General features: G+C 39.2%; 2 protein-coding genes across 2 annotated transcripts; both read left to right on the forward strand.

Annotated features, from left to right (window-relative positions):
- The first annotated feature begins 3,039 nt into the window (after nt 1-3,039).
- si:zfos-1056e6.1 (uncharacterized protein LOC107988029 homolog) lies at nt 3,040-7,934 on the forward strand. The gene is made up of 9 exons (XM_053434760.1): nt 3,040-3,175; nt 4,725-4,792; nt 5,133-5,180; nt 5,330-5,394; nt 5,495-5,532; nt 6,053-6,132; nt 6,267-6,329; nt 6,444-6,494; nt 7,126-7,934. The coding sequence occupies exons 1-9, from the start codon at nt 3,103-3,105 to the stop codon at nt 7,177-7,179; spliced, it is 540 nt and encodes a 179-aa protein (XP_053290735.1). The 5' UTR covers nt 3,040-3,102; the 3' UTR covers nt 7,180-7,934.
- A 414-nt stretch (nt 7,935-8,348) lies between these two features.
- On the forward strand, nt 8,349-14,319 carry ddias (DNA damage-induced apoptosis suppressor). Its single transcript, XM_053434655.1, has 5 exons — nt 8,349-8,729; nt 9,963-10,124; nt 10,565-10,673; nt 11,221-11,516; nt 11,974-14,319. The coding sequence occupies exons 1-5, from the start codon at nt 8,608-8,610 to the stop codon at nt 13,808-13,810; spliced, it is 2,526 nt and encodes an 841-aa protein (XP_053290630.1). The 5' UTR covers nt 8,349-8,607; the 3' UTR covers nt 13,811-14,319.
- Nucleotides 14,320-16,090: the final 1,771 nt, after the last annotated feature.

A 16,090-nucleotide genomic window follows, 5' to 3' on the forward strand; every position in this document is an offset into this window, starting at 1 on the left:
TGCTAAAACCTTTATCCTGATGATGCTTTCCTCTACACTTGACATCCATTGCACTTCTGTCCGTCCTGGGAGAGGGATCACTCACATGTGGCTCTCTCTGAGGTTTCTACGTATTTTTACCCTGTTAAAAGGGTTTTTAGTCGTTTTTCCTCACTCTTGTTGAGGGTTAAGGACAGAGGGTGTCACACAATGTTAAAGCCCTATGAGCAAAATTATGATTTGTGAATATGGGCTATACAAATAAAATTTGATTGACTGCTGAGAACCGCTGATACCCAAACACAACATGAATTGAGGAGAACAGATTCAAATTTACTTTTCTAATAACAAATAATTCAACTCCTATTTAAAAAGTAATCTATTTTTGATATATGAGGGCTATTATTTACTCACATGGAAACTTTTCGAGTTAAGAACGTTTTTTTGTCGCTGCAGATATTATTTTGTCTTATTTTATATTATTTCTATCATTGGTATTGTGATGTATTGCATGTTGTTGTTTTCTTGTTTTACCTTTGACTCTGTGAAGCAAAACAAACAACAGATACAAAACATAAAATGCCTCCTCACGATGTGGTGTCATCCAAGTGTCAGTAAGCCCCGACATTCCAATTGGACTGCATAGAATGTATCAATACATTTCTATGAATAATCTACATTTTCTTATAAAAAGATTGGTAATATGGACCTTGGCATGCACAAAGCAAGGTGATTAAGGCTTTTGAAGCTTAATGTAAGTGTCTCAAATGGTTAGAAAACATCCTAAGGATTACAGAAAGGTATTAATGTTGTTTGAATGTCTACAGCAGATATCAGAATAAGTCCAAGAATTCGGACAAATGCAAACATGTCCCACAATACCAAAATTCACTCTATGGTCTGGTCACCTTTAAAAATCAAAAGATAAAAAGAGAGGGAGAGGGAGAGAGGGAGAGAGGGAGAGGGAGGAGGAAACATTGAGGGAAGGCGAATAAGGAGATTGAGACCATTTCATAGTTTAATACAAACATTCTTTAGGGGTCCAAGCTAATCCAATATTGAACATTGCTAAAGAGGGAAGCTGACAGGAAATATACTTGGTTTTATTGGACTATTGGACTATTAGCTCATCAACTTCATCCATCTCTCATGCTATGCCTTGATGTGTTGTTTCTCTGCTTTCTTTGGACTATCCCTCCATTTGATGTCCGTTCAAAGTGTCTGGTCGTACTTCAAAACCTTCTGGAGCTGTTTGATGATATTGGTACAGAAGCACATTATTTTGTTCAACTTTACTGGAAATGACTTTTGATGCGACCAACTAAAAAACTGTAACTGGCTATACAGCTGACAATGATGCACCTATATACAATACACTGTTACACAAGTACAGTTCTTTTTTTTAAATCCATTCTCACATTTCATAATTCATACTTGGCTTCTAGAAAGTTAGTTAATGTGCACAAACAAGTGATAGGAACCCGAAGCTGTTTTTCAAGACATAGCACACCTACACTTTGACAAGTGCATGTTTTATTAAAACTATTTCAGATAATTGAATTTCTACTGATGCATGTTGAAATGATTTAATTCTATGCTTTGGGTTTTTAAGCTATATTAGGATTAAGGTGTAAACAGAGACAGTTTCTCTGTTAGAGAAGGAAATTCTCTTTTTCTAATATTAATGGTTTATCTACATTCTTCTAATAGACCTGTAGTTTATCTACTTGACGGTTACTGAGAGGTAGATCTTTTAACAGCTCATTTGTTTTGAATACACAAGTATCTACCAACGCTACAACTGTGTACCATATTGTGTTGTGTACGACTTTGGTGGAAGTTTTCTCCTGTTAGTACAAAACGTTTGTGTCGCTTGTACTGTATGCAGTGGAATTAATTAAAATTTTCACCCTGACAGAGTATGCTTGTTGCACACAGAGTACCAAAGGAGATGTGTTGGTAGTAACATTTAAAACAGGATGCTGTGCTCTCAACGCATACTGCATGTGACTATGCAGTATTCTTTTATTAGCAAAGCTCATTCAGGACAACAGCTGGAGTGCAGAGGAACCCAGCAGCCAGCAGGGGGCAGCCTCAGGACATCACAGAAGACTGTGATTTTTGAAAGGCATCAGAAGAACTACTGGGTTATTCTCTAACAATAGGTTTTTAAAGCATGTTATCCAGTATCTAAAATACAAAAATACAAAAGCAACTTTTAAGCAAGGCTGTCAAATATATGTAGAAAAGTAGAAAATATCTTCTGTGAATTGTGTATCAAAAGCAGCACAGAATGACACGGACACAGACACACGATAATTTGTCCATCTTCTTTGTGTGCTTAGTTCCGCACTGGAATCAGCAGGCGGTGTGGGCTAGTTGATAAAAAGCCCGTTCTCCAATGAGAAGGTCCTGGGTTCAATACCCACTCTCTCCCATGTACTCACTGGTAATAATTTTTTTTTTTTAATTCAATTAATTAAAAAAAAAAAAAATTGCGCAGAAGGTGCGCAATGGGCTTCTGCGCAGAATGTGCGCAGAAGGTGCGCAATGGGCTTCTGCGCAGAAGGTGCGCAGTGGGCTTCTGCGCAGAATGTGCGCAATGGGCTTCTGCGCAGAAGGTGCGCACTGGGCTTCTGCGCAGAAGGTGCGCGCGCAGTTTCTTTTTATTTTTATTTTATTTTATTTTATTTTATTTTATTTTATTTTATTTTATTTTATTTTATTTTATTTTATTTTATTTTATTTTATTTTATTTTATTTTTCCTCTCCTGCACCACCATGGTCATAACAATATACAAGCACCGAACTTTGACGTAGTATTTAAATACTCAAAAAACTTCAGTCTCTGACAGAGGAGGGAAAATAAATCAACGATGTGAAACGATGAAGCAATCAGAGTATCATTTCAGATCTTTTGACACCATGTGTGCCCGGTCATTTATCCCCCCCTGTGGAATAAAGATGCCCATGAATAAACCAGTATGTCTATGGTATTATTATGAAACTCCCTGGCCGGATGTTGCGGGTGTCTCGTGTGTGACCAGTGTGTGACCAGTGTGTCCGACCATCTTTTACAAACAGTGTGTCGTGTGACCACAGCAGCTGTGTGTGCCGGTTGAAATGTCTCACGACGGGTTTGATAGATCTCACACTTTAAAGACATGGATCGCTCTGAGGCGTCTGGACAAAAACGGTTCGTAGATTTCTTCCCGGTTCTGATTTATTTAACGATCATTGATCATTTCTCTTCTTTGAGGTGGGCGTCCGTGTCCATGGCAACCAGCCCCGTTATCTCTCCGAAGAAGACGTGGAGCACGAGCGCTCATTAGTATCCGCGTTATTAGTTACTGTGATGGACGTTTTTTTCTCTTCTTAAGACAACGGGGGTCGCTGGTTAATATCCATTCACGCTCAAGAGGACAACCACAGCTGCATTTGAAGGCTGGGAGTTACTGGTTTATAATTAGAGCTCAAAAGAGGTTGTGACGCGATTAAAAGAGGGGATGAAAAGCCTTAATATATTGTGAGACACAAGTATTCTGGTGTTTGTGTTTTCTAGATACCTTGGAGAGAAGTGATTTACTATTGAGGAACTTAGATTTGACTTATTTATTTTTAATCTGGAGAGTTATCATTAATCAAAATCGGCAGACGTAAATGTTGATCATCTATTCACCTATAAATAATAATAAGTCATGAAAGACATTGAAATCAAGGTGAAAAACGTGCACGTCTGGTTCCAGTTCATGTTCAACACGTTTCTGTGCAGTCATCAAATACCAGAAGGTCCAGATAGCACAGGTAGCAGTCCAGATAGTACAGGAACCAGTCCAGATAGTACAGGTACCAGTCCAGATAGTACAGGAACCAGTCCAGATAGTACAGGTACAAGTCCAGATAGTACAGGAACCAGTCCAGATAGTACAGGTACAAGTCCAGATAGTACAGGTACCAGTTCAAACAACGTCTTCAACTGTGTGTTTCGCTTACTGTAAGTAAGCGAAACACACAGTTGCTATGTTACGGTCGTGGTTCTTCTTCGTTTGGTTGATTGGAGGCTGGCAACCAGCGTCAGGAGGCAGCACCACCGCCCACCGTGTTGGTGCCATAGACTGAATGGTGCACCATTCTGCAATCAGAGAGTTTAATGCATTAGCCGGGAATCGAACCCTCATGGCCGGCGAGAATTCTACCCCTGATAATTTGTATATATTGTGCTAAACAAAATCCTCCTCTGCCTTTGGGCCTCCCGTCCCCACACAACCAGTCACTCAAAATTGTTCAAGACAATTTTACAAATGCCTTCAAAAAATTCAGTTTTAATAATATGATATAACAGAGGCGAATACAGGGGACATCAGATTGCTTACCACTGTCGTGTCAAAACGTTTTTATTAAGTCACTTACAAACAACATTAATAATATACAGTATATTTATTTTTTATTTCAGAATTACATAATGTGCTTGAACAGCAAAACATTTTTAATAAATGTAATGACTGTTTGGCCTATTATTGAGCGAAAAAGGTGTGGCACTGTACTCAACCAGGAATTGTGTACGGATGTTGGGCATAATAATACATTATTATTCTGCCCCCCCTCCCCCCTCCTGCCCCTGGGTTTTATAATTTAAAAAAGTCTCATTTGACCTGTGAAGGATTTGATGAATGAATAAATCTATTAGTTACAAAACATCATCGCATTAAACCGTGGCTCATTAAAAAGTGTTGTGTGTGCTGTAGATGACAGAGTGGTGGCTCTCCGAGAGGTGTCCATCCCTCCAGCAGCTGATGTCACCATGATCATACAGGTATGGTCCATCCATCCATCCATCCATCCATCCATCCATCCATCCATCCATCCATCCATCCATCCATCCATCCATCCATCCATCCATCCATCCATCCATCCATCAATCCATCCATCAATCCATCCATGCAGAGATTCCGTTTAACCATTTTCTTGGCAGTTGCTGTGAATGTGTCAGTCAAATGCCACACAGTACTTGGAAATGTGGACTGTTCTCATCTTTTTCCCATATGGAAAATCAAGAATATTAACAGTGAATATGTATGTAAAAATCACAAACAGAGGAAACTGTGATGTGTTAATATTTGACATATTTTGCACTGTCTCCATTTTTTTTCAAGATCATCACCACTACCTTTGGCCTGAACTGTAGCGATGTAATATTCAAGGTACAGTGACGTATTTGCCGTCATGCATATGTAGAAAATTGTTATAAAGAAAGAAAAATCTGAAACTAAAATAGCTGAAACTATTGATATGGAATTAAAGTGGTTAAAAACACAATGAGCTGGATACAATTTGTTTCCTCTGTGTGCAGATCAGGAACCATCGTGGCTGTCTGATCCCTCTGAACAGCTCCATGCCCGCTAACAGCAAGCACATGTCAGTAGTCTGTAGTCATTTAGTCCCATATTTCTGCTCCTATATTCTTACCATAAAGCTGTTATTCACACTAACTGCTGCCATGTACTGTTCACAACAGGCCCTATGTGCTAGAGGTAGCCAAGATCTTTCAGCATGGTAAGAGCCGATTCAGTGTTTTCTTGTGGAGATAGTTTTGTTCTGTGGGCTTCTACATTTCACAGAACTGTTCATAGTGAGATATTTTGAGAAATACATTTACACTTGGTAAATACCATTCTCATGGCTGAGCTCAACTTTATAGCAGATTATCATAAGGGCTAGAAACAGAGAAGAAATGCTCCCTCAATGCTGTCCAAAGGCAACAAATTGCTCCAGGAAATCTAGAGCTATTTTATCAACAGAGTATTTATTATTCGTTATTAAATATCAAATTATATAACAAAAATGCTATCTGATAAGTCTTATAGGGTGCTGTGGTCAAAACCAAAATGGACTGACATGTATTTAAAGTTACAAATTAGGACACAAACCAACACTGTATTTGCACACATAGCCAGGTGGCAGAAGTATAGTAGTCCTTCTTTACATGTGCCTGACTCAGATGCCCATTTTTGCACATTACACCACTGATGAAACAAATTCAACCTGAGGAAAAGGCTTTTTTTTCTGTACCCAGTGCGTCCCATGCCCAGAACCATTCCCATGACGGTGATCAACAAGAGCATGAAGACCAGGCTCCAGACTATTGACAGGAGGGTATGAAATGGGTTTTATTTGGAGTGTGTACATGTACCAAGCAGAACATCCAAATTCCGATCTAAATAAGCACAACTTCATTGTTTTAGAGACTGTTCTTCCATGAAAATATCAATTCAGTTATTTTGTTGCAGATTCAAAGACTGGAGGACCTTCTTCCTCAGATCAATCTCAGGCGCAATGAAAAGCTTGGCCAGGTATTTTAACTTCAACCTCGACCTCTTACAACAATGTTAAAACGTGAGAGTGATATTTTACATCCATATACATTATAACATCCACGTGACTGTGGCCTCTCTGTCGTGTCTCAGGAGATTGAATGTCTCAACCAGAAGCTGAGGTTTCTTCAAAGGAGAATGCAGGTGAGGTAATCGGATTAAACATAGCAAGCATTTAATAATCTAGTGATGATTTTAAGTCACTTGAGATTTTAGGGCTTGTTGTTTGCCCCGTGTAACTTTCATGGTAGTTGTGGTTCAACACATCTCCTATGTCCTCGACCGAGAAGTAAATGTTTATACTCCCAATTTTACCTCAAATCAGGGCGTCTAATTGCACTGATCTAAGAAACTTTTCCAGGGATTTTCTTATATTTATATTTTGTATTTTACATTATTTCCTCCAAGTTTCCCGGGAAATTGAAATTTATAGATTCAATGTATTCTGCTACCCGATGACCCAGATTAACCAAATGCATAATTGATGTTGCCAAGCAGAAAATGTGATAAAACCCTATATTTTACATTTCTGTGTAATGTTCTAAATAACCCTGCAAACATTAAGATGATGGAGCCTACAGACAAAACAAGTTGGCTTGAAGCTCACCATTAGCTCAGCATCAGATAATATGTGACTCAAAACAAGCAGGTAACATTGAATGTGTTGTGAGTCCAACGGCTAGTACTATATTAAACTTGGCAGAAATACCAGAGTAGACTCTGATCTCAATTCAACACTGCCACCACACTTCAACTTTCAATTTTCATGTCACAGGTTGCGGACTCTCACAGCTGGAAGGGGGTGCTGACCAGGGCCCCTCTGTGGTGATCCAACACTTTGTAGAAAACACAGGCCATCTATAGGACTGTGGTCACACTGATCATTCACTGCAGATTTTTATCATGTCACTAAGTCTGTATGGATTATAATGTGGACGGCTTCAGATCAAACGCGGCCCACAGTGTAATAGAGCATGTTCATCATTGTGCTTAAAATTCAAATATGTGCTGTCATCAGTTTAGATGAAATATTGGCCTGTATTTAATAAACTTCCAATTCTGATACGACTGAGGTTTCTTCTAAGTGTAACGTAATAAAACACATTTATCGAGAACTTACTCTTTTTCACATCCGAGTGTAACTTTTATTCCTCAAGTTATCTGGAATGATCACAAGCTCAAAGAAAAACAGCGATTCAGTTATAAATTGACCCTGCAGATGCTAAATTGTAATTGTTCTTAAAATCCTGATGGTTTAAAAGGTGCATTGATGTTATTCTGCAAGAGAATAGATATTTTATGTTAAAAAATAATATTAGCGTCATCTGAAATTGTCATACTTCTCTGAGAATAATTTTTGTAGGAAATTACCAACGATAAAATATATTAATAATGTAGAAATAGGGATGATATAAGAAGAACATGGCTGTATACATTTTGCTGTTCTGCTGTAGCTGATTAAGATGTAAAGATTATAATGAATTTGCAAAATTTGGACAGAATTAATATTTTAACTTTTTATTTGAATACAGGGCTAAAACCTACGCGCTAAACTGGGGGCCTAGATATCAAATATCAGGGCTGATGTAGTATATATTTCTTTGTTGTTGTTGTTGTTACTAATTACCATAGAATTGTGTATGCCACAATCTGTTGGTTAAGTTTTATTAAAATATGTTATCCATACAAATACGTTATTTTGTTTGAGTGATTTATTGAATTGGTTAACTAATTATTGAAAATACAGAGAATAAGTTATGAGACAGTCACTTAGGTTTTTTGTTTTCCTGTTTATATATAGAAGAAATGTTCAATTTAGGCTCAAATAAATAAATAATTATTGATTGGATATGTGAATAATACACAAGGGATTTATATTTTTTTCGTTTTCAATTGTTTACTGTCTATCTACCTATCGATTCACATCACAGACTACATAATTTACATCCAATAGGTGGCGGTACTGCACCTACAACCTGAGGGTCAACTGCCAGCAATTCAAAAGCAAAGAAGATGTACATCCATAGTAAACACTGGTTGAATGATTGAACCTCAGGAAGTCACGGGGACTTTAGACTCATAATCTTCAACTTTACATATTCGGTTTTGTCTTTATTTCTATTACCATAAGTACTCTCCGGTACTGACGCTGCTGCTGTGACGGATAACACACAACAGCCGCTCGTTTCGTAAGACACCTCCGTTAGCTCGAGGTTAGCATGCTAGCTGAAGCCAGGGTAAACTCTCCTCAGAGTGGATGTCGGTGAGACGGGCTCTGGTGGGCTGTGTCGTGTTGTCCGTACAAGACGCCTGTGTGTTTTATCCCTGCTGCAAAGGCTGCTTCTCCAGGATCGATGTCGATCAGCGGGAACCGACGAGGTAAAAACACAACCGACCTAAAGAGGAGACTTTGTTCAATGGTCAGGAGGAAACACTGGGTGTTCACGAACCCCGTTCACATAACTGAGTAAATCCCATGTAAACTTGTCCGAGTCACGCTATAATGCATACCAAATCATATATCTTGTCTCCATTCATTTCATGTAGCTGAGGATCTGAATTCGTTAACAACTGAAATGAATGATGTAGGTTTGCTGGGACACACCAACCTTTTACCTGCAAAGCTCACGTAATATTCAATCGGATACGAAAGAGAAAGACCTCAGGACACTGAAGCTGCTCTCACATGGAATGTGTTTCAGACTCTATGTGATGTCAGACTTAAAGTGGTCTCACACTGCGGCCATGATGTGCGTCGTTTGTGAAAACCACAGTCCATGGTGAAAAGTAGCTGAAGACAAATGTTGGAGGTTTATTGAAACTTTTTATGGACGATTGAGTCGATTTCCACACAGGACGTTAACAAGCATACTGTAATGGAGTTATATGTGTGTTTATAACGAAAATGAAAAGCAAATTTGGCTACTTTTTCATTATGGAACTCACAGCTTGCTGATATTATATATTATTATTTTCAAAGCCTTGAGAGGTGAAATATCTGCGTCACCTCACTCCTCTTCATGGTGACCCCCACTGTCGGTATGACTAGTTTCATGAGATTTTACTGTAGATTTGTAGATAAAATTTAAGGCAAATTTGGCTACTTTTTCATGATTAGCTTCCTCATAGATAGACAGAAATATGTGTGTCATTAAAAAAGTAATATCAGCAAGTTATGAGAGCCAGTATGAAAAGGAAGCCAATTTATCCTTAAATTTTCATAGAAATACATATATATAATATTCCATTTGATTATACTTGTTAATATCTTGTGTGAAAATCAAGTTGTCATTAAATTTTCAATGTTTGTCTTCAGCTTTTTTCTGCTCTTGACCTGTATAATAAGAACGCAGATACATTTGTTAAGTGTGGCTGGCTTGAGGTGGTTTTCACAAACGGCCGACGACATGACCACAGTTCTCAAACTTAACGTGATCTCAGATTTAAGGCGGCCTCAGACTTAAGGTGGTCTCAGTATTAATCTGATCTCAGATAAGGTGATTTCCTGTTCAAGGTGATCAAAAACGTAAGATGGTCTTAGACTTTTGAACCCTACTGTCTCCCTCTCGCTCACCCTCGTGTGTCGGATCTTTGTGCCCCCCCCCCCCCCAGATGCAGATGTTCCAGATGTGGTTACAGCTGTCTCAGGGAACAGGTTGATTACCGATATCGTCTTTCTCTGAGAGTGATCCGAGACAGATGCATATTTGGAGTAACAGTATTTGGAACCTGCTTGAACCCATTCTTTGGTATCCATGCGAGTGGATTACAGAGGTGAGCAGATCTTTTTCTTTTTGTAGTTGATTAACTTGTTTATTGATTTTTCTTTGTCAGAGTCCATTTTAATTCACCGCCCCCCAGGTCCTGGTTAAACAGAGCTAATAAGCCATTCAGGTCTTGACACAACTTGTCTTGTGATCAGTTAACTTAGTAAATACTGGGCTAAACAGCAGTGACGCTTATTAAATGCCCCGTATTCACATTTTACATTGTTAAATAGTTCCTTAGTTCAGAAAACTGAACTAATAAGTCGTTGTGGTTTTCAGCTGCTACGGACTGTCTCTGCTGGAAAACACTGTTGATCTAAGGAAATACATTCATAGAGTTAACTTTAGCTATTTTACCATTGTTTAATGAGGCATGTTTGTAAAGCTCAATTTGTGATTAAATTGTCATTTTTTTGGCCAATTTTTGTTGTGTTTGTAATTTTGTAGGTTGGTGGAGACTGCAGATGGACAATCTGGAGCATCAACCAGAGCCTCACTGTTGGCGAAAGCTGTAAAGGACTGTTTCATTGGCCGACATTTCATCTTTGGTATTAAGGTAAAATTGATATTGCATATTGGGCACCTTAATGGTGTATTGGGTACCTTAATGGAGGAATGTCACTTTCAAAACTTGTGTCAATGTCACTTAACACTCTTATCCAGATGTGGGTTAGGGTTAGGGTTAGGGTTATCTGATGTGCAGTACTTACATGTATATTTTGAATTTGAACAGGTCATTACAGTTTGAATATAAACTTTTCCTCCCAGGTTTCCAGTGTTTGAATTTGGAATGAAACCCAATAATCAAAATATTAGTTTATAATGCCAATGTCATGACTGTTTTTTTTTTGGTTTCCGAATATTATTTGTATATAACATGTTTTCACACGCTAAGAAATCTTGTAAACTTTTTTTTATCCAACGTATGATCTCTGGTCTCAATCACAGGGTTGAAATGTAAAAGTCCAATCGACAAATAGTTGAGCTCTTTTTCGTCAGTGTATCCAAACACACTGTCCTGAATAAAGGAGATCAACCTCTTAAAAAGTTACATTTGATTTAGTTTTTATGCCGCTTGACTTCTACCATCCCTATTCCTCAAGGTCACCGGAACAGAGAGTGGGCTTCGGTTTGGGGGGCCCGCACTCAGTAAAGATGGAGACAGACTCCAGTTTATCGCCAGTCAGATGCTTCTCCCCAAAGCTTCAGGGGGTGGTGGCTGCTCAGTGGTCAGCTACTATCGAGCCCTTCTTCAGAGAGCTGCAGAATATGAGCTGGGGTCCAAAACCTCCAGACCCCTTGAAACATCTCTGCTGCTGATTCGTCATCTTTCTCCATCCAGAAGCTTTAATAACTCCTCACCATTTGCCTCAGGTCTTCTTTCCCTCTCCCTGCAAAGGTAATACAACTAAGGAGCTACTAATAACTGCTGGTTTTTATTTATTAATTCTCAATATTCTTTATTAAAGGGTCTTTAGAGGGGCTGAAACAAATTACTTATACATTTATAATTAAAGTAAAAACAATGCAAATTCTTAACTGTGTCCCAAAGAGTTTTGTTTATTTGAAGAAAAACAAAACAAATTTAAGGTGCTGAAATGGAAAAGAATGAATGAAATAATAAAAACAAAAATTATTTCAAAACGAGGACAGTCCAACAAGCCTTCCCTGAAATCATGTTTATGTGCCGTAACACTCTTCTGACACCAACTTAAAGTCTTCTCTTAGTTCCTCCTGTAAACGGTTAGTGGTCACTGGTTAGTTTTACAAGCTTTTGATCGTCATATTTCACATGTACCTTTTCAAAGTGTTCTTACTTATGGAGATTTCATGATAGTTGTTTGTTTTCCTCCTAGGTCAGAGCACCAAGACAGCACCCTTTCTCCGACTCCTCCATGGGAACAATCACTGGGACTAGTTACTTCATCAGCAGAGCAGGAGGAAGGCTGCGGTAACCAGGATTATAGAGGAAATGAAAGCAGCAGCCAGGAAACCACCCATCATTTACAGAGAGGCTGTCTGGATAAGAGCAGAGTCACAGAGGAGAGAGCTCCCTCACCTTTTTTTTCTTCAGAGCGAAGATCTGATAATACTCAATCATTTTCCAATTGCCCAAACAAGTCTTTTGAGAATGCTGTTGAAACCACCCCCCTTATAAACTCTTGGTTCAGATCCTCCCAGCCTGGCCAAACAAGGGATTTACCACTCAGCTGTAAAACGAAGGGATTTTCTACGGGACAACTAACCAATACCTTTTCGTCAAGCTCTGTGGTGTGGGAGGATTTGCCTTTTTCTGAGAGTCTCACAGAGTTTTTGTGCGGGGAACACAACGATTTTGACATTGTTAGTGAAACTGAGCCACATCTAAATGTGCAAAATCAGAGCGAAACGGTGAGAAACAACAAGAAAATAAGATCTCAAGACAAGCACTTGTCAAATGACTCAACTTCTGTTGGTCAAAGTAACACACATATAACAGAGAGCTACTCATGGATGTTACAGGATATCACTAATACGACAAACAACGTTGGTGACAGAGATGATTTGTCTGACCCCTTGTGCAAGGACAATACTGTAAACAAGAGTCAAGCCAAGAGCATTGGTTTACATCCATATAATCAGGAAAGTGAGAACACTGGTGCGCTGTCTTTTGAAAACCAACAAGAGCAGCTCGAAGGAGAAACCTACGATTGTTCAGTAGACCTATTCGGTTGCTCTCCAATGAGGAACATTACGTCGCCCGACACACGTGCAGAAAGTGTCAGGGTGACCACAGAACCTTGCCCTCTGCTCATCAAGCAGCACCTGAGGAGCGAAATGAATGTCACACATTCAACACCGGACAAACAGAAACTGAGAAGTATTAAATGCACAAACACAGAAAGTTTCATTCCACCAGGCACAAAAGATCTCCTCTTCCTCCCTTCCGCTCAGTCCACCCCAATTGTAAGAGTAGATGTTGTGTCATCCTCACCTCCCTCCTCATCCTTCTCCTCGACATTAGGTGAATTCAGGTCACGACCATGCATTCAAGATATGTGTGTGTTTTATAGTGAGCCGCCCCAGTGTGACATAAAAAAAACTGAGAAAATCACCTCTTCTCTTTGTAAACAAAACACTGTCAGTGCTAATCAGCTGTCTCAGTGCGGCAGAGAGTCTACAAAAGAGAAGCTGTCGTGGAGCAAGACTTCTATCAGACACGACCACGAATTTACACCAAAAAGGAGGTTCTGTAAACCGAACAGGCCTAAGAAACTGCTGCAGGATCAGCAGCACCTCAGGGTCCAGAGAGGGAGTCCCAGCCTGGAGACACCAGAAAGGATTAACCTCAAACGTGACTCTAGTGTTTGTGATGTGACCGAGGACAGGGAAGTGTTTGTTCCTCCTACTCCTGCTGCTCAGGGAGGACTGTGTGCAAAGCTCAGAAGAAGAACAAAAAGACACAATGATGACAGCAGCAACACTTTGGTTTCTACTGTGAAAGCACAGCAGGTAGATGGAGTCGCTTATAAAATAAATCTGTTGGAACATCGTCTGTCATCGCTCACATCTCAGAGAGAACTTGCACCAACGGAAAACTGTGGTGGTGAGGTGGGTGATGAACGGAGTCTGGACGGCTCTAATGATTTCCTCCCAGATGATGATAACCAGGCATGTGATTGGTCCAGAGATCTGTTCTCTGACTCCAGCTGAGATTTCCATGCAAATGCACTTGATTCAATGATCCAAAGGGCTTTTTTATGCATTTAATGGCTACTGTTGTATTGAAAATAGTAGTTTGACTTTCACCTCTCCTACTGCTGCTGATCCTCCAGAGGGATCTGAGAATAGAGAACATGTATTTAACACTGACGACTGGAGAAAGGCTGTTGAAAGTCTCTGGAGGAGAAGCCCTACTCGAACCACTTTTTGCAATTTCCTCTGTATCGCTGACTAAATTCACACACAGATATGAACTCAAATCTGGTAATTAGGTTATTGGTTCTCCTCTCTGTACAAGAGAAATCCTGACAGTATATTTATAATTCTTACGTAAGCAGCATCATTTTATCTCACTAACTGCTGATCAAGATATGTGTCTATGATACATTTTCACACATGCTTATATACCACAATACCAGCAAACCAATTTGAGAAGCATTGATGTCACAACTGACGTGTCAGACAAAAGAGAAGTGTAAAGAAATAAAGAAGTGATGTAACACATTGTTTTAGATTTATTTGATGGTCATTGGGTTGGTCTCAGGTGCATCTTTCTTCATCATTTCCATTGCAATGGCAGGAGACAGCTGGTCAACCTCTGTGGATAAACCATCCCATCTGGTTTCTTGATAATATTATGACAAAATGACTCATGGCTTATGGAGACATCGTTAATTTTCTAAATAGCCCATGTTTATGAATTGGTAAATGATAACAGTTTATACAGTGACAGTAATTTGGTCTTTGATCTTCCCTTTTATTGTTTGACAAAAATTTGTTTGTGCAGCTGTCCTTGTTAGAACTCAGCATATCTTAACATGATCAATTCATGTCTTACCTTGACCTCACATTATATCACTAATCTTAACCAGGAGCTCTGAAATGGCATTTTTTCCACATTAGTACAGGGCTTTATTCCCCAAGCGATTATCGTCCCTTTTATAAAAAAAAGTAACAAAAACATGTTTACAAACAAAACTCTCTTTTGATGTTGATGTTTACACCTCCACACATTCAATGTTATAAAACAAAATATTAATACCCATCCCTCATAGCACATCTTCGGATTTTGTGGCTTGAGCTGCCTTGTAGTGCACATGAGATGGACAGAATTTACCAAGACTGTAATAATGTTTACACTTTTATATGGTTTGCACTGTAACTCTGTAGCCGGTCAAAGTTATGTGAATAAACACACACGAGAGGTTCAGAAATCTGCCGACTGTTAAATCCCATTGACTCCTGCAGCCTCAAGCACATTCATGACTAAAAAGTGCATTAAATCAAACGAGAGGCTTTGCATTTACAATTGATTATGGGTTACAATAAACTAGGTCTTGTTGAAACCTTTTTCAAACTATTGAATGATCTCACTGGAGAAAATGAGGGGAAAGCCCATGTTTTTTAAATGAGATATTCACCAATGAATGTGGTTTGAAGGTTTGAAGGCCCACAGTTTATTTTTGAAAGGAAAGAAAATCTACTTTTAATCAATTAGGGCTTTTACCAGAAATGTCTTGGGAAGTAAAAGCTTCATCAGATGAAGTTGAAGCCCTTGTGTGGGTGGGGTAGTGGGAGCGTTACGCGTGTGTGCCCATGACACGTTGTTAGTTCCACTTGGAGCAGCTGCCATTGTACCCTCAGAGCTGGCATCGCTGACTCACAACCTCATGTGATCTCAGATTGTGACACAGTCAGGGTAACACATGTGTATGATAAGATTGTTCTCTGATGAATATACTAAAACTAAAGTGCAAGTACCGACTCTATTAGAGACTTCTTTTTTTTTAGATTTTTATATTAGATAAGATAAATGCAGTATGACTTGGGATAAAAGCCCCCATTTGGAAATTAACCAGTCATATGTTGCTCTAAGCAGGAAGCTCATCCTGCTTGCTTACATTCCCCACAGGTCCTTCCAGTGTTGTACATGAACGAACGCAAAAGAACGCGCTCATTGAACACGTTCACTTTTATGAGAACGATGAACTGAACGCAACTCAATGACAAATAATGAATTTGAACGGTGAAAACATAAGTTTTCGCCGCTCTGAAGGAGTTGCCTTGTTCAACAGGGGTCTACCCTGACCTAGGCTCAAACCTCCTATTAACTGTTGAACGTGGCCCACAATGTCAGTGTGTTCAAGTGCTGCTTTTGCTTTTAGAGTTCACTCTGCGGTCAATGCGAGATCCTTGCTCTCTTTCGATCAAGCACTTCTTCTTTGCTTGGTGTATTTTAGGCCCTTTGCTGATGTTATTTTCCTCCAGCCA

Source organism: Pleuronectes platessa, chromosome 1 (assembly GCF_947347685.1).
Source record: "Pleuronectes platessa chromosome 1, fPlePla1.1, whole genome shotgun sequence".
NCBI classification, from domain to species: domain Eukaryota; kingdom Metazoa; phylum Chordata; class Actinopteri; order Pleuronectiformes; family Pleuronectidae; genus Pleuronectes; species Pleuronectes platessa.